The sequence below is a fragment of the Micrasema longulum genome, unplaced genomic scaffold (genome assembly GCF_059751315.1).
Source record: "Micrasema longulum isolate JH-2025_06_02 unplaced genomic scaffold, ASM5975131v1 h1tg000120l, whole genome shotgun sequence".
Taxonomy (NCBI): Eukaryota; Metazoa; Arthropoda; class Insecta; order Trichoptera; family Brachycentridae; genus Micrasema; species Micrasema longulum.
The window spans coordinates 589,970-612,388 of NW_028277326.1; the positions used below are offsets into that span (position 1 = coordinate 589,970).

At 33.1% G+C, this 22,419-nt stretch overlaps 1 protein-coding gene across 1 annotated transcript in view; it reads right to left on the reverse strand.

Annotated features, from left to right (window-relative positions):
• Window positions 1-3,098: 3,098 nt before the first annotated feature.
• The window catches only part of Mctp (multiple C2 domain and transmembrane region protein), an 80,910-nt gene continuing 61,589 nt past the window's right edge, over window positions 3,099-22,419 (reverse strand). The window contains exons 6-17 of the mRNA XM_088240063.1: window positions 17,563-17,714; window positions 16,874-17,032; window positions 15,959-16,145; window positions 14,789-14,997; window positions 13,914-14,127; window positions 12,953-13,098; window positions 11,646-11,791; window positions 10,678-10,760; window positions 9,406-9,512; window positions 6,242-6,351; window positions 4,418-4,515; window positions 3,099-4,071 (exon numbers count right to left, since the gene is read on the reverse strand). Coding sequence (XP_088096189.1) covers window positions 3,994-4,071; window positions 4,418-4,515; window positions 6,242-6,351; window positions 9,406-9,512; window positions 10,678-10,760; window positions 11,646-11,791; window positions 12,953-13,098; window positions 13,914-14,127; window positions 14,789-14,997; window positions 15,959-16,145; window positions 16,874-17,032; window positions 17,563-17,714 — 1,689 coding nt within the window. The 3' untranslated portion in view covers window positions 3,099-3,993. The remainder of the gene's footprint in view (window positions 4,072-4,417; window positions 4,516-6,241; window positions 6,352-9,405; window positions 9,513-10,677; window positions 10,761-11,645; window positions 11,792-12,952; window positions 13,099-13,913; window positions 14,128-14,788; window positions 14,998-15,958; window positions 16,146-16,873; window positions 17,033-17,562; window positions 17,715-22,419) is intronic.

Genomic DNA, 22,419 nt, shown 5'->3' on the forward strand with positions numbered 1-22,419 from the left:
AGCAAATTCGCATATAGAAAAGGTCTTTTTCTAATTATTGGATCTTACTTTTCTTAGCTAAAGTTTCATCGTTTGGGAGATATATAAATTTTTATACTTTATCGAGATTTTTCCAAAATTTGACCTTCAAGCATTCAGAACTTTTTTTTTTCATAATTTTAGTATTTTTTAATTATTTGTTGGTAGCCATAAACATTTGTGATTAAAATACGTCGGAACTTCCCTCAAACTAGGGTTAAAATAGATATTATGTTTTTTTTTTTTAAAAGTTGAGGAACTAGAGAACTAACTTAGAGTAAAATAAATTATTGAAACACCATTTTTCTTTTTTTAATTTCAGGTTGAATTTTATCATAAAGTTTTATTTTTAAATATTTTTTTTAAAAGCGTAATATCTAATTTTTAACCCCAGTTTGAGGAAAGTATCTACGTATTTTAATCAGAAATGTTTATGACTACCAACAAATAATAAAAACATACTAAAATAATGAAAAAACTTTATGTTTTGAATGCTTGAAAGTCAAATTTTGGAAAAATCTCAATAAAGTATAGAAACTGACATATCTCTCAAACTATAAAACTCTAGGGAAAGTGAAATTAGTAAATGACCTCTTCTATGTGCGAATTTGCTATGGCGGGTTCAGTTCCAGTCACCTGTATATAAATTTACTTTTACATGAAATCAAAATTAACTGTTTTTTTGTGATATTTTATAAGCCTACATAGACCTATGAATGGTATACTATTTCTGAAATATTTTCATATTATTTACAATTAAATGTAAATAATATGAAAATATTACTTATCCAACAACAACAACAACAATACTTATCCAAATCGACTTGTTACAACTTTGCACATACATATTTCGTTTTATCCTTCTTTGTATCTTCGTAAATATATAATTTATATATTTACGAAGAAATTTAACCAAGGTAAGAATCATTCGGATCTCTGAATCGAATCTAGATTGTTTGCTAGGTAACATGGTTTGCTGTTTTCTCACACATTTGATGCGCCATTACTAAACTCGAGACAAATATTGTAGATGAATGGAGGTTGATAAAGAGTGTAAATATTATTGAAATACTAATTTGCAAATATAAGATTTCGCATGCACGCTACGCTACAAGGAAGACAATGCAATACATAAGTATGTATTTTAAAAATTAACTAATTATTTTGTGCAAGAATGAAAAATATTGTTGTTAGACACTTAAATTTAAATTTTGGTCGAAGTAAATTAGATCTTCTGACATCAAACTAAACTTGCTTAGAATACCCAAAGTAATAGTTTTTTGTCATGTCATATAATTATATAAGTAAATAGATTATGAGGTTTTCTTGAATTTGTCAAAGTTATTGTTATATTAGGGCAGGCCGATATTTTTTTTACTCCGAATTTTGAAATGAAAGGGGTTCAAAAAGTTGTTCTTTGGATTACTCGGAATGCTAAAAATATTTGATACTTCTTTTGGCCCTCAACCAGAGCTTGAAGTTTTCGAAAAAGTCAATTTTTAATGAGCCATTGTTTTCATCAATATTCGCCAGGCGCTCAACGGAATCAGTTCCGCAGAGTGTAAACTTTTTGCATTTCGGTAGTTTTAAAACGCGTTCGAATTTGTAATGTGATTAAGTTATATCTTTAGCAACAATTTTTTTTATCAATATAGATAATTAACAAAATGTTCAGACAGTTATAAACTTCAAACCTCGGCTGATGGCCAAAAGTAGTATGGAATATTTTTTTAAATATTTTTTACATTCAATGTGATCCAAATTGAAATTTTTCAGACCCCTTTCACTTTGATGTCTAAAAAATAAAAAACTTCACATTTAAAATTTCATTGCTAAGCCGCTTACAACGTAATATTTATTTTTGTAAACATATTTGATTTTTTACATTTTTCCTCTATGGTGAAAAATGTATTTTTTTGTAATTAACATATTTCGTTCCATTATATACTAAGTTAATATTTGAATTGAACTAAACATTGGACTGGATCTATTTTTATCACTCAAAATATACTATATCTAAAACCTCCCGGTTCATTTGACTAATAAATCACTTTTTGCCACTTTACGCTTTTAATTTAATTATCTATGTACTGAAAAATGAATAACAGGGTAACATATTATGCTTATGGTAAACTTTGGTGTAGCGAATACATTGGTAGCCTTAAAAAGTATGTAAAAATACATATTTGATTGGGTAAAAATGCTAATAACATTTGTCGCCTAAGCAATAATTTCATGATTATAAAAGTTGGTTACTATCTCACTCTAAACGGGGAACAAGTTTTGTGGTCCCAGGATAAAAATGACTCTCTTAAGTCTATTTTCTGACTGCTTTTATTTAAATTCATTCGTGTTCTTTGACTCGTTTACTTAAATCGGAAGTGGAATGGGTATATCTGTCCTTTTCTAAACTGTACAGTACAAGTAAATAATTCCTTCTGTGAAATAGCTTAAAGTGTGAAAAGAACAAATGGGAATGAAGTTGTAGAGCAGTGTTTCCGCACCGCGCTTCAGAGATGAGACACGTCGGCGTTCCACATATAAAGGGGAATACTCATTGGTCATGCAAAAAAATGTCGGAGATGTACAAAATTGAAATATACGCCAAATTGTACTTAAAATAGAATGAAACCCGTTACAATTTCAATAATTATCTAAAAACACAGAAACTGTGCAGGATGTAGCTGTAGATGTTGCATTGGTAGGTACCGGTAATTTAAGTTATAATATATGTATTAAAATGGGTTTTATTTAAAAAATTTACCTGCTGTTTAATTAAAAAAGATGCCGGTGGGGCATCTGACTTTTGAAAAGACTACGGTGGGGCATGGCATAAAGAAGGCTGGGAAACACTGCTCTAGAGAGATATATTAAGGTATTAGAAGCAAATTTAGAAATCTCCATTGAAGGAGTTACTGAGATATTTGCGAAGAAACTTTGAAAAGAGATTTGTGAGATTTTAAATTATGCTCCACTAACTCAATGGAGAATGCAAAGTTTGCAGTATCAAGTATAATTGAAATCTGTTTTTGCGAGATTTAGAGACGGTTTTGAATTACGCTATTATTTAGGTTTTCATGTTTTTAGTTTATTTTGGTATCAATAATTAATTTTCCGTTTTTGGTGGAGATTTCAAAGTTTGCTTCTAATACACGCTCAGATTCACGTTCGGAATGAGGAACTTCAGCCCCACGGGAATTTAGATACAAAAATGTTTTTCTTGCGCGTGGTAAAAATTAAAGCATTAAATGGTATGGCAAAGTTTCTTAAAAATGTACGAAAAAAATAATAAAAACGCACTACTTTGATTGACGTCACTGGTTCACATGAACCAACCGATGATGTGACAGCTGTGAAGGATATCCGGTTAGCTTACCGTAAACGAACTAATGGGAAGAACTAATAGTGAACAACCTCTGACGTCACACGCGGGGTTATTTCAGAAATACAAAACTTTAAAAAATCATAGCGCTGATAATACGATATGTAAAAAAATAAATAATTCATTCACCTGTTCATGAGATTTCGATATAAAAAAAATCTTTAGTTGACTCTTGCGAAATTCACTTTATGGCACCTATGGAACATTTGACCTTTTTACCGTTGATATAAAAGATATGAATAGTTACTTTCATCGATTTGGCTGAGACCTTCCAAAGAAGTTTTTACCCTGAAACCACGGACTTGTTAACTTGACATATAAGAATATATTTTAAACTGTCTGTAACAGTATTTTCGGATCACCATGGGAAAATTCATAGATACAACTTTAAACTCCGCATAAACTTAACCAACGCTTATTTTTATATCCTATCTAAACATATAAAATAATTATAGTTCCATCTTTTTGATTCGGCAACGTAATTGATAAATCCTCTTCTTGAACTCCATGCTTCTTCTGCACACGCTGATTTTAGGCCCACGAAATGGGACCCGGGTACTGCTGTGAATATCCCCACCGTCTTCAAGCATTGGCTATGTGACTTTGTGCTTCTTCTTTGGTTCACGTCTCGGCTCGTTGTTGGTATGAGTCTTCAACTCTCGGAAGTCCAGCTGGGGATTAGAAATTAAATTAATTAGCTTTACCAGGCAAGCATATTATTATGCGTTTTCACTCAAAGATCATACAACAAGCTCATTATACAGGGAGTTTGCTAAACCCTGTCACATCCGAAACCGTGACGACCGGTATGGGCAAGAAGTCATATTGGCGTATTAAAAAAAAAAATATGTTCGAAAAAATTTAAAAGTCTATTTTGAAATTTGAAGCCTTTTGTATGTAAAAATCCAAATATAAAACAAGTGTTATTTCGAGTAAAAAAATTAAAGAATGTTAAAAATTAAATTGTGTTAATTTCAGTTTTTTTAAAATTATTTATTGCTTATATAAATATATTACCAATTCTTCATCGTCAGGTACTCTTGAGATAAGATCCAAAATTTCATTATTAGGTATTGTGAGGGGGCGTAAGATTTTACGAGCAAATTTATTGCAACCTGAAAAAATGAACGCACTTTAAAACATGTTTAAATAAATATGAAATAAAAAACCTAGGGAAGCGATCAGCAATCAGCAATCAGTAATTAAACCAATATTTAAAAATATTTCAATTTAGTTCAAGTTTCCAATGAAATTTGTGAGCAAAGAAAAATATCGCAGATTGATATTTTTCTTTTAAGATTTATTTAGATTATTTTTGTAAATTGATGAAGACTTATTTAAACAACTTAAGTAATTATTTGTTTTATTTATAAGAACATATTTTATTTCTCAATAAAAATAATTAACATGTATTTTCCACCCAATGATGGATGACAGTTATATGTATTTCATGATAAATTATTATGAATATTTTTGAATTTTGCCAATCAAAACCCTAGGTTTTAAAATACAAAAACCTGACATAGACCCAAACCCCTTTGTTACAAAGTAAATAAACTAATATTAATCGACAGTAGGGAGTGTAGATCTGATATATGTATGTATTATAAAACCGTTTTCAGAGCCCCTACCACAGGACCTATCACTGATCTAAATAACTCCCTAGGGAGAAAATCAACCCAGTCTGCAAACATTTGGATATACTCAAAACATTGTTGAACAAAAAATAGATTTGAATGCAGTTAAACCTAAATGACAATTTGTGAAAATAAGCTCAATTCTCTGTCATAAATCTGTTGGTTTTATAAACGGCGCGACGTACGAGGAGTTTTAATGTAAATGCCAAAATTTACGCCCGTTATCGATGGGTGTCGGCTCATACGACGCAATTTCAAATTCTGAGAAAAGTGGTATATGTAACTCAATTTCAGCTATAGATGCGGATAAGTCACTCACATTCATAATGATGATTAATTATTTGAAATGGTTTGAAAAGAAAATGTTCCGTTGATGATTTAATTTAATGACATATTTTCATAAGCCTTTTAATGGTTAATAAGGTAGATTATCATCTGTATCTAATAGTGCATAGGGCGCTGCATTGGTACACCGAATTCGGTGTATCTCGAGCATCTGTTTCTGAAAGTAAGATGATCAATCTTACTCTTCAGGTGCCAGTCCAGAGATTATGAAATATTACAATGTAAAAACACCTTAAATAAATATTTTATATCAGCTCTGTCGGGAAACGAACCTAAGATATCTTGAATGGTAGGAAAATCTATGGTGCATAGTTTAAAAAATATATATCCGCAGTACATTATTAAATCTAAAGATGTAAAATTTTAGGAAGGAATATGTATGTGCAACTGTAGACAAAATAGTAAATGTTACACAATGTGTAAAGCGATCAGTCAAACCAGTCTATGACAGGACATAAGCCCTTTAAATACCTAGACTTCAATAACTTCTTCTTAAAAAGGTTCTGCATCTCTATTGAAATTCATAAAAATATATTAATTGTGTATTTATGACGTGGATTTGAAAAATAAAGATTCAGCGTTGATTAAAAGTGCCGTTGTTTAAAAGATGTATTTTTGTTTAAAATTTACTTGTTTGTTTTGAAGAAAAAAATCACTCTGACGTTAGTTACGAGTTAGTTTGTTATATTTTGACACTAAAAAACAAACAAAAAAAAATATTCTAAAACATACCTACAATACCTGCAAAAAATATAAATGGGAAATTAAAATAGTACGAAGATTATACTTCAAATAAAGAAAAGTAATACAGCAAAAGATTAAAAATATATTTATTTGAATAATTTATAATGTAACTTACCCCATAGCATAAGTAGGAATCTTATGGGAATAAGGAAAAGGACAATGCTTCCTGCCAGGAGCAAAAGAATGGCCAGCCAACTGAGGTACGGAACTGTGAAGTTGAATAAGCTGTAAATAAATCAATAAATGTGGTCAAACGTTTTATTAAATGTTAGCGAATAATTCTCGGGCCTTACTTATAACCTGGTATAAAGTCACGCCTAGGGGTAGTGGTGTTATTCTATCTATCTATTCTACCTTATTCTATCACTATAATGAGGATGGTATTCCTTGTTGAGTTGATGATTTGGACGTAGTTATGCAGAAAGCAGTCAGTCCACAATTTCGAAAAATGAATATTGATATTATCGGGTGCAGTAAGATCAAAGTCAAGTTTTGCTAAAAACGGCCAGACCGCTTTCATACTTAAAACTGTATTTCACCTTCTGAAAATGGTTTCGATCACAAAAAATTTCTTAATTTGCAGAAAACACCCACATCACTAGAAAAATCTTTTAATATTTTAAAAGTCATTAAAACTGTTCAAATACACAATTAGATTCTTGTTTTTAATGTATAAAAAAACAATGTATTCATTGTTTGCCATTTCTTAAAGCCAAAACATTTTAACTATTGTGTAGACTTGATTTTTCCACTCTTTTCACAAAAGTGCTATTATCGCAGTTTCACTTTTCTATAGCTGGCTCCTTTCTGCATAACTACGTTCATTTTATGTACAGTCCTTTCATACAAAACCAACCAAACCATCAACATGTTGCAGAATACCAATTTTGAGAGCAAATCTAGGTGTTACACATATTTTTGTTCACCCACTGTTCAATTATTTAATAAAAAATAAAAAAAGGTTTAAGATATAAAATTGATATATAAAAATAATTGTTTGCTTCAAATATATAAAGAAAAAATAAATACTAGTGTTTCTACGTCACAAAACGTAAGTACGCAACCTAGAACAGGCGGTAATATCTTAATTCCCAAATTAACAACAACTACAAAACAACATCATTATACTTACAGAGGAATATTGCAAGAGGTCTCGGGTTCGATTCCCGACATGGTTGATATGAAATATTTATTAAAAAGGGTGTTTTCACACTAAAATATTTCGTAGTCCATGGACTGGTACCTGAAGCGTAAGACTGATCATCTTACCTTCATTTAACAAAAATAATCAAGATACGCTGCGATTGGTGTACCAATGCAGTGCCCTATGCACCATTAGGTGCGGAAAGGGAACGACGATGATTAAAACACCCTTTTTTTTGTAAATGACTAATCAGCAGAGTGAACAAAAAATTGTATTATGATACTACTACTACTACTACCATCACACCATTTCCCCTTAGTGGTAGGTAAAGAGAATAGACCGCCACACACGTCTATCCTGGAATACATTCCCAGCTTAACATTCATAGATTTTGTCATATATGCCCTTTGGTTCTGTCTGCTTTTGACATGACCGGACTTAAAATTTTGGTTTATCTGATCATACCACGTCTTCCTTGGTCGTCCTCTTTTCACCTTGCCGTTCATTTTCGCCATATGGACTTGTTTTACCATTCTTTCGTTGTTCATTTGTTCTACATGACCAAACCATCTCAGAGTTCTTAATCTTATCAATTATACTTGACTTGTATGTATGATAAAATGTATAAATAAATGTTCATTTTTAACGCTTCCCTTAACTAATCCTACCCCAGTGAGCTAAGAATTTATCAAAATTATTGAAATATTTTTCCGCTGAATTCTTTCAATGACAATTCACACAATAATCACATAAAAAAACTGCATTGATAAAATGATATAAAATCCAGTTAGGAGTTCTTACTTTTTGACCTCTTCACCTAATGAGGCCATATATCCTATGGAGTTTTGCACGCTTTGCGTTACTTCTTGTATAGCCTGTAATCTCTCTTTCATTTTTTAAAGCCAAAACATTTTAACTATTGTGTAGACTTGATTTTTCCACTCTTTTCACAAAAGTGCTATTATCGCAGTTTCACTTTTCTATAGCTGGCTCCTTTCTGCATAACTACGTTCATTTTATGTACAGTCCTTTCATACAAAACCAACCAAACCATCAACATGTTGCAGAATACCAATTTTGAGAGCAAATCTAGGTGTTACACATATTTTTGTTCACCCACTGTTCAATTATTTAATAAAAAATAAAAAAAGGTTTAAGATATAAAATTGATATATAAAAATAATTGTTTGCTTCAAATATATAAAGAAAAAATAAATACTAGTGTTTCTACGTCACAAAACGTAAGTACGCAACCTAGAACAGGCGGTAATATCTTAATTCCCAAATTAACAACAACTACAAAACAACATCATTATACTTACAGAGGAATATTGCAAGAGGTCTCGGGTTCGATTCCCGACATGGTTGATATGAAATATTTATTAAAAAGGGTGTTTTCACACTAAAATATTTCGTAGTCCATGGACTGGTACCTGAAGCGTAAGACTGATCATCTTACCTTCATTTAACAAAAATAATCAAGATACGCTGCGATTGGTGTACCAATGCAGTGCCCTATGCACCATTAGGTGCGGAAAGGGAACGACGATGATTAAAACACCCTTTTTTTTGTAAATGACTAATCAGCAGAGTGAACAAAAAATTGTATTATGATACTACTACTACTACTACCATCACACCATTTCCCCTTAGTGGTAGGTAAAGAGAATAGACCGCCACACACGTCTATCCTGGAATACATTCCCAGCTTAACATTCATAGATTTTGTCATATATGCCCTTTGGTTCTGTCTGCTTTTGACATGACCGGACTTAAAATTTTGGTTTATCTGATCATACCACGTCTTCCTTGGTCGTCCTCTTTTCACCTTGCCGTTCATTTTCGCCATATGGACTTGTTTTACCATTCTTTCGTTGTTCATTTGTTCTACATGACCAAACCATCTCAGAGTTCTTAATCTTATCAATTATACTTGACTTGTATGTATGATAAAATGTATAAATAAATGTTCATTTTTAACGCTTCCCTTAACTAATCCTACCCCAGTGAGCTAAGAATTTATCAAAATTATTGAAATATTTTTCCGCTGAATTCTTTCAATGACAATTCACACAATAATCACATAAAAAAACTGCATTGATAAAATGATATAAAATCCAGTTAGGAGTTCTTACTTTTTGACCTCTTCACCTAATGAGGCCATATATCCTATGGAGTTTTGCACGCTTTGCGTTACTTCTTGTATAGCCTGTAATCTCTCTTTCAGTGACTTCTTTTCCTCCTGAAAAAAAAAGAAAATAATTTTGTTATTCTGAAAAAGGGGGTCAGTGCTATATAAGGTCCTAACGTCACCACGACCTATATTGATTGTTGTGACAGGTCCCCGTTAATTAGTTTTCGCCCTCCAAGTCGAGTTTTTGAAGAGCCTGGCTACTATGTGGAGGGCGAGTGTTCTCATATTGCTAAATCTCCACATTGCATCGGAGTATCGGACTATTAAGCTAGGGGGCGAGCTTTCTAACAATCTCAGGGCAGCAATTATGATGGGAAGTTAAGGACATCATACCTTCGCCATGACAGTAAAGTTGAAGATGAATTCTCTCGAGCGATTACGAAGACATACTACCGACCCCCCACCATCAAGTTTTGATGTAAGTACATTGGTTAATACCGACGTGACGGATCTAGTAGTCCTCCATACGAATATCTACGCATTAAAAGTGACAAAACATTCGTTAAACCGAGAAATTTTTCTTTTAATTACGATTAATATCAATTTTGAATCGTTCTGAGGTTGGCACTTTTTTTTTAAAAGCCTATTTTTTAAGCTTATATGAGAGTGAAATTAGTAAATTTTGAAGTCGAATTGAATTCCTTCGATATGTGGGGGTCATAGTCTATTGATCGATGACGCACAGACGTGTTTAATGGGTTCGACTAAAATATAGAGCAACGATTGCAAGAAGCAGCGTTTTCCATCAGATGCAATACCAACGTTATTAGACATAAGACATCTGTTCACATAAGAGCGACGTCCTAGAGTACATTAACTTCGTTCACGCCATAAAGTCATGAAGAACAAAGCAACGCAGCCTATAGACCACAGGGCGTGATAATGCAAGTTAGCCCAATCAAGTCAACGCAATCAGTCAATTCTAACATTTAGTCCAAGTGCAGTTCAACTCATCCTCGCCGCTACGCTTACGATACACAACCATGGGCTGTATATTATTTAACATGTAATAAATACGTACTAAACCTTAACCTCATTTCTCTTGTCAATCTCCAACATAAGGTAAGAGCTCAAACACCCCACAACAATCAAAATCCTACAAATACCAGTATTACAAAATATCTAATATTTTGCTTAATTGATGGAACGTTAAACTGTTCGTAGTGGGAATTTTCAGCACACACTTTTAAGAACTAAGTACAATGTTAAATACCTTGTCTTGTTCTGGATCATCATCATCATCATCCCCCAATAGTTCATCGTCGTCTATGGATTGTTGTAAATGGGGAGTCCCACCTATTAAACAGGTACAATGTTATTTATAAGAACAATAATCTTATCAAATCATTCACTGGCCATTCAAGCACTTCTTTGTTTAATCACACATATTTATCTACTATAGTCCTTAAAATATAGCTTGATTAGAATGACAGCTGTCAAACTGATTTCATTAGTGATGGGAAATTACTGATCACTGATCAAATCGATTTTATCAGTTATTCCATGCAATCGCGAAACTCTGTTTCAGAAAATTGATTTAAAAAACGCAAAAACAAGCCTATTATAGTGTGTTTAACACAATTGAAAAAAAGGAGACGTTTATACCTTTTTCATGAACAACATCAAATGAATTATTTTTTTATTCAATCAATTTGTCCCATCTCTAACGTTTTTGCAAAATGATGTAACCTTGTAAGAACGTCGTTAATAATTAGGTTTACTTTAGTTATTTTATTGTTTTAAAGCTGATTTTATATATTAATGTTGATTTATGTGTCAAGCATTGTATTAAAAAAATAAATTAACACGCCAAATACAAATGATTTTTCGTGTGTCAATATAAATAACTCCTTTGACGTTACTACAAAGTTATGTCGTCACTTTCGCCTTGCGACAAATGCGTCTCTAACGCATTTGTTTACTCACTTGTTCATTCACACACCCATTCTTACTCCCACACATTTATTCCGTCACATTCATTTACCCAAATTACTCACTTGCTTACTTGCTTACTAACCCTTCCACTCATTTTCCTATTTACCCACTTAAAGACTTATTTACATTCCCACTCATCCATCCACTTACATACCTACGAACTCAATAAACCACTTAATCAATGACTCATGCACAAACCGTGAAGGTAATTATACAAATTTCCAGAAACAATACAAGAATACTAACCAGTTAACCACAAGACCAGCCAATTTCTGGCAAACACAAGTAATATGGAAATAGGGGCCATCCACGGCTCGAAGTAATGGCAAATTGCGATCCAACCTAATAAAGCTATAAATGACTGTATTCGTGATTCCCATTCAAAACAAGCTCTGAAAAACAAAAGTCAAAGAACCAAATAAGAATAAGAAAAAAATATTCATTTATTGTCAAAGAGGATTGGCCTACTACTCGGTCAAAGTGTACAATCTACTTCCATTATCCATAAGGACAATTAGTAAGTACTCACAATATAAAATTGCTATTAAGAAATGGATAGTAGAGGTGGGTTGCACATGGATCGATGAGTGGATCAAGCAAAATAGATAAAATGTGTGTACTGTTTATGAAATTTGGTCTACTTGTCTATTTGAATTGGATATGTTTTTTATGATTGTTTTAGTTCATATTGCTTATTATGTTAATGATCATTAGGTTAATTAGATTAATCACGTTTTTGTATTATTATTATGTTAACATTGTTAAATAACTAATTTAAGGCATGTTTCACTTTTTGTAAAATGTTACCCTCGGCACGGGAACTTTATTCTGTATAAAAAAAAGAATACAAAAAATGTAAAAGTATAAATAAATAAATATATTTGTTCTGTTACTTTATATACGAGGTAAGTAAGTACAAGTACCGACTTATTTATCAAGGAAACATTTATTGGGATAAAATTATATGACACTTTAAAAGTAGTCCCCCTGTGCTGATATGCCATATACTTCTCCCAAAGGTTCTGCCACTGCCGGAAGTATTGCTAGAAAGCCTCTTCTGGTATACGCTCAGGTGGTCCGTCACAATCTGCATTATATCTTTCCTGGTTTGAAATCTGATCCCTTTCAAAAGCATTTTCAGCTTGGGGAAAAGCCAGAAGTGGGGAGTGAGGTCAGGAAGTAGGAGGTTGGCGAGCCCAAAGGGTTGGGGTGTTGTGTTTCGCCAAGAAAATCTGTCTGGTTGTCTTACCTTATTTTCTATTCATTCTTCCTTCCCTATTTTTACATCAATTTTTTTTACTTCTGGTAAACTGTATGTTATGTTTTATTATTGTTCAACAACTCGCAATGGGTCTAGTTATTTGTATGTATTAATTAATTTTATGTTAGTGTGTTGGTTTCCAATAAATAAATAAAAATAAAATAAATCAAATGAAATAAAATGAGTTAAATATATATTTTTTTAAATTTATGTTTTTTAATGAACTATAAATTTACGAATCTCAAAAACTAAAAAATCCTAACAAATTTACTAAAAAGGCAAAATAACTTACTGTAATATTTTTCCTATTTCAATAAACCACATGATAATTGACTTCAGTCTTATAACATTTCGGAGAAACACTTGTCTTTTAAATTTAATTTCAGTATGCATGTATTTATTCTCCCTTGGATTTAATGCCCGCACTCCGGCTTTTATCTAAAACAGAAAAAATGATAATCTTTAATTTCTTTTACTGTTTGTGTACGAGCGAATAAGGAATACAAGTTCTCGATCTGAAATAGAACCGGTATTTTTAATTTGATTATTAGTCTCAGGTATAAATCCTGCAAATGAGTGGAGATACATAGTAGCTAATAATTGAGGATACTGAAATATGCTAGATTTCCAAACCGTAATTCAAGGTCATCACGTGTTTGCGATCTTTGACCCCAGGGGTTGTCAACTTGTACCATATTTATTATTTTGATTGTTAAAGCTTCGGCGGTCACCACCGTTCCGCATGGTGCATTAGGCAATGCATCGGTACGCTAATCGCAGATTGTTTTGATATTTTTTGTCATATGAAGGTAAGATGATCAGTCGTATGCTTCAGTTGCCAACCGTGGGAAATATTCTAATGTAAGTACAGTCTTTTTAAATAAATACTTAATGCCAACCATGTCGAGACCTTGCATGGTAGGCAAACGTTTTGACAATGAGGTCAACAACCATTTCTAACGTGTTTTTGTTTAAATGCAGTATTACACAGCATTATTTCAATGCACTTAGACTAGCACCTGAAACGTTTGTCAGTTGAGCTTACGACCATGTTATAGATGATCAAGATACACACAATTTGATGAGCCAGTGGAGTGTCATTTGCACCATCCGATGCGAATAGGGTATGATGATGAAAATGATTACTTTTTGGATTCATGATTTTGGCATTTGTTTCAAGGATGTTTCAGATATAGTTTTATAGTAAAAAAAGAACAGATAAAGAAATTTCTAGAAATAAATTATTTACTTACGGGATTCCAAATAACAGTCATTTCTAATAATATTTGTGGGCAACTTCCTTTCGCCCTGGCCCTCATTTTTTTGTCCTTTAGCGCGTACCATCGCTTGTCACCATTTTTGATATTCAACAAAGGTATGGCAAGCTTCCCCAAGAACTCCACTTTGTGATCATGATCTTCGTCGTATACAGTTATTTCGAGGACCGAAGTTATATCTTTAACATTACTGAAAACAGAAAATGTAAATTTATTTTGATATCGGCGATAATTATAAAAGTCGAAAACGAGGGTTGATTGATATGCAGATGAAGAGGATGAGAAAAATATTTTGTACAACTATTTTTTTACATAGTTCCCTTGGACTTATACGTACTTCTTTAAGCGATGCTCCAACATTTCTATAGATTCCTGGTAGAATATTTGTTCAAACCCTGGCAATCACTCGTCACCACCACTCTCCAGCACACAAAGCGTTAGTGTCAATGGCTGGTATTCATGAAACTGGATTTGAATTAGTTGAGTACCTGATCTCTAGCCCAGTGATTACTGGCTATTTCAAAAACTCAAGGGACATTTACGTGGAAATAAATTTTTGGACAACAATGAGGTCATGTGCTGTGTAGATGAGTGGTTGGCAAGGGTTGGACAAATGTTTTGCCAAGAAGCCATAGAAATGTTGGTGCATTGCTGGAGGAAGTGCACACAAGTCCAATGAGTCTACGTCTATAAATAAGGTACCTACATAAACTTTTTCTTTGCTGAGCATATCAATCAATCCTCGTACTATGCGAAAAATTTTGACTTCAAGGAACATATTGTTGCATAGTAGGGAAAAGAACTAAAACACAACGAGATAATTTGAGTTGACTAATTAACAAAAATCTTACAATGTGAATATTTTCATCCAATTAGGTTGCAGTGTTTTGTATTCTGTGTGTGTTTGCAGCCTCGAGTTAACCAGTTCCAACACGCAAAAGGGGTCTGATTTCCCACCCAGATCTGCAGCGGCCAAACCCTTCGCTCCGAACACTTTTACACAGAGCCAGCCGACTCCACCGGAACCTGCCTCGTTCCAGATGTCAAGACGATTCCACGCCTGTAAAAATAAATAGTACAATTTATTAATACATTTAAGAAACTTACAGTAACACAATAAAGTAAAACTTTGTTTGTTTCGGTAGAGCAAATGAGCTGGGAACAGGGTGCATTAAAATCAACCTTGGTAAATAAATGTTTGTCACAGGAGGCGAAATTATCATAGATAGATTTACCACACTTACCCAAGAGGCGACCAAAAGCAACAACTACTAAATCCTGAAAATGGAAATCTAGTAGGGATAAGTCCACCTTGTGACGTAGTGGCTGGTGTATTGGCTAACCGTGCCATGTCCCGGGTTCGATTCGTTGTATTTCAGAACGAATTAAAATTAATGTTTAATTTAAAATGTCTATCATGGGTATATATATTTATTAGCTGAAGAATGTAGCTACATACGAAATTGGAGAGTGTTGTGCATTGTTAGTATTGACTAAATAGTTGCCAACAGTTTTATTTATCTGATAAATCGATTCTGTCTTTTACGTAAAGATGGTAATACTCGAGAGAGTGAAAGAGAATCAAAACCCTTGACAAGTGCTTTAGACTCAATGGCCGCTCTCAGCTAAAAGTCTTGAAAAAGAAAATTGAACGGAGATAAATTCGCTTCATTTTATAGTAGTTGACGCGTTCGCCTACTATTCTTGAGGTTCTGGGTTCGATTTCTGGCCGGATGGATGTGAAATATTAATTTTAAAGGTTTTTTCTAAGTGCAATATTTCATTGTTTCTGGACTGGCACCTGAAGCGTAAGACTGAAGCTTCACGCAACACATGATCGAACTATGCTGCATTTGGTTTACCAATGCAGTACCCTATGTATCACTGGGGCGGAAAGGGGATGATATTGATGATGAATCCTCAAGAGTTCCCAAGAATCTAGTTCAGAGTATACAATTTATATTTTTAAAAAAGCAGTGAGAAATACGAGAAGAGGAAGAAAATAATATTTAAATTTTTACATATTTGTCTTCGATATTCTTCTTTTCTCTCGGATTATCTTGGTAGTTTGTTAGGTCGGTGATGGTTTCCGAAGATGTAGTTCCACTGATGGTGAGCAGCAGAAACACCTGTCCATTGTTGTCTTCCAAGTCTTGGGTGATGCTGTGAGTCTTTTCTCTTTCCAGCATTGACAGATCTATCACACATCTGCAAAATATAATAAGAATAATCTAGAAATGTATGTCAGGGTGTTCTTCAGAATCTTTTCTACCCTCAGAGAGTCATTTATTTGGTGATTTTTATTTTTTGCATGCGTTTACACTTTGCTTCATATATGGCCACACTAATGATTAAACGTCAAATAAATTTGAACACGCAAAATCAAACATGATGATTTTTTGACAACATTTGAGTTTGTCCAAATGTTTGTAGACAAAGGACTGGATTTCAAATATATAAACAAATTACAACAGGGATGGAGAATACCTTAAAGAAAGAAATATGGAAGTCAAGGCATTTACAGGGCTTATGACCTGTCATTGGCTGGTTTAAGGACCAACAGAAAAAGAAACAGTTTTTTGCATACAGCAATCAATTTTTAAATTCACTTTCTAATGACCAAAAAATATACAAAACATTTACGTAATTAAAAAACACCTAAATGAAACAGTTCTTACAGCCCGTGTGACGAGTGATATGTGATGTTATTTTATCAAATTTTTATTTAAACTATTGTGTTATTATATATAATATCCCCCTTTACCAGCACTTTTGCTGATTAAGAATAATTCGTACAAATAAAATATGTAATCTAATGTAATATGTAAAGTTTAAAAACCTTGTATTTTAAGGAGTTAAATTCGATTAAAATCGCAGTTTATAAAATGTAAAAAAAAGGTTCAATTTGAACATGTAGGAAATTAAAACCAACCAACCGTCCCAAGAAGTCGTCTTTGGATTGTTTATCTCTGTCCCACATGGAGATCTCCAGTAGTTGTTCCTGGTCATCGTAAAGATGAAGGTCGAACTGCTCCAGCCAACAAGGATTTAAGGACCTCCAAACCACTTTGCTTTTGTACTTCTCATTACCTAATCTGAAAACAAATATCTAATTATTTAAAAAAAAATAATATTTGAAGCACTAACCTTGTGGTTATTCATGATATGTCCACAGGCTGATAAAAAAATAAAATAATTACGAACAAAGTAAGAAGCTTACATCAAATTTGAATTAACCTTTTTCAAAGTACTTGGCTAGTGATGCTCTTATCCTTAATTCTATGATTGGAAAAGCTTCTAGAACGTTTTTCTCAAAGTTAATGTCAGAAATGGTGTCAAAGCGATTTCTTTTTAGTATGGCTTTTGTCGTGGCCCATGGCGGTCAGTCCATATCTGGGACTTCGGTCTCTTGTTCAACGTCTCGTGTCGCCCTGGGAAGGAGAGACACACTAGTTGTTACCTGAATTTGCAGTAAGGGTAACTGGACCTCGTGTCGTGGTCCATGGCGGTCAGCCCTTTAGCCTCCACTAGTACGATGGTCACCACGAAGCTTCATATCTGGCACTTCGGTCTCTTGTTCAACGTCTCGTGTCGCCCTGGGAAGGAGAGACACACTAGTTGTTACCTGAATTTGCAGTAAGGGTCACTGGACCTCGTGTCATGGTCCATGGCGGTCAGTCCTTTAGCCTCCACTAGCACAATGGTCACCACGGAGCTCCATATCTGGCACTTCAGTCTCTTGTTCACGTCACATAGCTTCGTGTTGCGTTGGAAATACTGCAAAGAGAATTTAACGTAAGTAAAGTATTATATCTTATTATTTAATAAATAAAATATGCCCCAATACTTTTGGCATGTCTAACTTTTTTAATTAAAAATATTGCGGTTTATTTTAGGGTGTTTCAACAATGTTTTGAGTTTGTCCAAATTTTTGTAGACAAGGACTGGATTCGACTCCTTGGGGAGCTGTGAATATTAACATATTACAACAGAGATGAAGAATGTTTTAGAGAAGGTAATATAAAAGTATAGGCATCTATTTATTTATTTATTTATTTAACTTTTTGTACATAATGTTATTTGTACATTGGCGGGCTTATTGCCAAATGGCAATTTCTTCCAATCTACAGGGCTTACGACCTGTCATTAGCTGGTTTACACACTTTACACACTGTAACATTCACTATTCTGCCCATATTTGAAAATATATATTCCTTCAGTTCTTTTATCTTTCATGTCAGTTAATATTATTTCAGAATTACCAAAAATCCAGTAAAAAGAAAAAATGGGAAGAAATTATAAGGAATGTAAAGAAAGAATCTGATTGGGGTCCATAAAAAGCGAATGTTGTATGTAAACATTCAAAAACAAACTTTTTGTAAACGCAAAAAAACAACATCCTTCCATTTTTTTTTGTATTCGCATTTTCTTCGAATGCAACCCTGGTAAGTCGATGAAAAAAAGATTTATGCTTCTAACTTTTTTTTACATATTCGATTGAAAATTTTAATATCTACGAACACGCGCAGTGCAAAGATCTACATTTCGCTGCAAACCACACGTAAATCGGTTAAGCCGTTTAGGAGTTCAGTGACATCACACGTACAGAAGTATTAGATATATAAAGATAAGCATTTTAACTTCATAAATTTATTCATTTAAAAACAATTGTAAAAAAAGATTCAATACAGTATGTCACAAGTAATATAATGTACAAGTTTGAATAAGGTTTTTGTCTGTTTTCTGCAAAATGCATATTTTAGGTTGTGTGGTCAGTCAGACGAAAAATCACCGAAATTCCTTTAACACATAAATATATATATTTTTTTCAATATAAAATGACATAACATTCATCGGAGTTTTACTAGGGCTGGCTGCATTCTGCAAAATGCACATCTAAGGTTGTGTGGTCAGTCACACTTTAAAAATCATTAAAACGAGTCAAATAAATAAAATAAAAAATTGTGAGTTATAGTATGCTTTTTTATCATTTGTCAAAGTAAAAAATATTCCAACTGTTGTGTAGATTTGATTATTTACTCTTTTCACAAAAGTACTATTATCTCAGTTTCACTTTTCTATGGCCGGCTGCTTTCTGCATTTTTACGTTCAATTATCGTTAGTAATATAGTAAAAAATGGTGAATAAAAACAAACAAAAAAACCATCACGTCATTTCCCCGTAAGGGTATGCAGAGAGGATATAACGCAACATCACTCTATCTTTGAATACATATATTGCTTCCTCTACATTCATACATCTTCTCATACACACGCGCTGATTATTCCAACTTTGGACATGTCCACCTTCAAGTATTTGCTGGATTCGGTCATGTCATGTCTTTGTCGGTCTTCCTCTATTTCTGTATCCATCAACATTCGCATTGTAAATATTCTTAGCCGTTCTATCGCTGTCCATTCGCTCTACATGTCCTAACCAGCGTATAGCTCCTTTCTTGATTTCGTCGATAATGCTCATCCCAGCCTTACATAGTGTACGGATCTCTACATTTGTGCATCTATTGTATATAGTTTTACCACACATTCGCCCGAGAGATCGCATTTCGACAGCATTCAGCCAATTTTTATCTTGGTTTTTCCAAGTCTATACTTTGCTCCCATACGTCAGAGTCGGGACCAGGACATTGTGAACGGCTAATTTTGCCTCTTGCGACAAATGTTTATTTGCTAAGGTTGATTTAAGCGCATCGTTAATAATAATAATAATTATTATGGATAACTTATATAGCGCCATTTTCGTAATATGATACTTCAAGGGCGCTTTACAAATTAATTATATAAAGATATAAATTTAATTTTAACTTTTTAATTTAAGAAAAATAATGTACTTTGTCACCACATGCTAAGTATTTATTCAAATGATTTAGAGAACAAGTGAAGATAGAAACATCACTTCACTCTCACAGTTTCGAACCTCTGCTGGGAGAACATTCCATGCCGTAGGGCCTGCGACCGCAAATGCGCGTTCGCCAAATTTAGTGCGCTGTTTGCGTAGAGGTATAATAACTTTTCTTTTCGACGTTGATGTAGCTGATCTAAGCGTAAGACGTCTGTCACCTAGTTTATTCTGGAGCAGAGTTGTGCAGTGACTTATACATAAGCCAACAGAGTTTGTATTCCACCCTTTGTGGTAAACGTAGCCAGTGTAATTCCCGAAGTAGTGGAGTAATGTGACTGAACTTAGAGATTCCAAAAATAGGTCTCGCTGCGGCATTCAATACAGACTAAGCGAGTCATTTTATTCATTGGTAGACCGTTCACTCTGTTCCCGGCACTCACCCTCCATTCAATATATTTCTGTCATTCCATCCCTAGTAAACATACTTCCTAGATACACAAATTCCTCTACTTATTTTAGTAAGACTCCATTCACAGTGATTTCACATTAAGTCATGCTTTCATTTCTTTCAACAACCATCACATTCGATTTATCGACATTCATCAGCAAATCGCTTCCCTTGCATACATCGTAGACCTTTGTTACCAAGAATTGCAGTTTCTCTTTGTTCTTAGCAAGAAACACGGCATCATCAAAGTCAATTTACATTTAAAATACCCATAAATGCTCCCGTTTTTAAGCCTTTCAGATGTTTCATGCGGTTATCGATATAACAGCAATAGTGACATCATACATCCCTGTTTGACTCCTTTATGAATGTCAAACCACGATGTGTATGATCCATTTACTCTTACACATGCTGTAAATGTAGGGAAAACCGCATTGAAATATTTAATATAGAAGACCTCACATCTTCAGAAAACATTGCGTTATAAAAATGAATCATTACTGAGTGCGTCATAATTCGATAGATATTATTTTATGAATATGTGCACATTGAAATTTAATAAAACGTTTTTAATAGGTGTATGGGAACGTTGTTGGTTCAACATTTTTTTTATTTTATTTATTTATTTATTTTTATTTGGGAAACAGTTTTTACATTGTATTGTATACAGAAAATAAGAATACATATGAACGAAAATTGTGAAAACAGTCAATAAAAATTTACCACAGTGGTGTAAGATATTGATTAAGTACATTATCGGTATCAAAATAAAAGCAATTAATTAATATTATTCAGATCAAATACTGATTTGAGTCAACAAAATTTTTGCTTTGTACAAATGTTTTTACCCCCTAAGGAGTTATTTAGATTAACATGTTTAAACAGATATGGAGAATATTTCGGCGAAGAAAATGTAGAAGTCTTGGCATTTACAGGGAGTACGACCTGCCATTGCCGGTTTATGTGGCACTTTATACACTGTGTAACATTCCCCATTTTACATCCATATTTCTTACTCTAAAATGAGCTCCATCTTTGTTGTAATATTTTGATCTGATTTGAGCATACTCTTTTTTTTTTTTCAAACAAATAATCAATTTTTTCGCTTTATTAGCACTTTAGAAAATATTAAGTAGACTGAAAGTCCTTGTATATAGTTATAAAAGTCAAGGTATGTAAATAGTAATTTAACGCATCATGCTTGGCGTGTACATAGTTTTCAATTATCGGAAAAACCAATAGTTAAGTGTAAGAACACAAGAGTACAATATACCAAAAATGTATGATATGCTCTCATTAAATATAAACAAACAAAAAAAACCTATTGGGCTCAAGAGAAATACGTATGCTGAAAATCTGGCTTTTAGAATGTGGTTTTTTAAATTGTTTTTTTTTTGTTTTTCTTTTTTATTTGGACAAATTATTATTTTTCTACGTGTAACATATTTTGAATGCACATGGGAATAAATATTTTCTTTTTTTTCCAAAGTAATGAGTTTTTAAATGTTATAGAATTGAAGAGATAAGATTACGTATACAGGGTGTTCATTAAACCCTGTCACATCCGAAACCACGATGATCAATATGAGCAAGAAGACATGTGGGCACATTAAAATAATTTTTTAGAACGAATAAAATTTAAAAATATAAAATATCAAAAAAAGCAAATGGTTGCTTACTTCTGCAGGGCAGAAACGAGGAGGGGGAAGGGGGAGTCTGATACTGTGCCGCGCTCCCCTCACTTCTCCCCTGCAGAAGTAAGCAACCATTTGTTTTTTTAATATTTTATTTTTGAAAGATTTCTTTGTCCTAAATATTTTTTTAATACGCTAATATGTCTTCTTGCCCTCACTGATCATTGTGGTTTCGGATGTGACAGGGTTTAAAGAACACCCTGTATATATTAGAACTTAATTATAAGCACCTGCTAACGAACTGCATTTTATGCAGATCAGTAGGACTTGATAATTTGTTTTTTAATTTTTGAAAAAAAAAAAGGTGGTTAAAGTATTTATATTTTTGTGTTTGGAAGAAATTGTTCTAAGACTTATAACTGTACTTAAGGACCTTCAATCTACAATGTCCACATAATCTTCACATTCGTTTGAAACTGCCTTTGTAAGGCGAAACAATGAAATGTTTAGTGCTACGGAAAATTAGATATAAAAAAAGTTT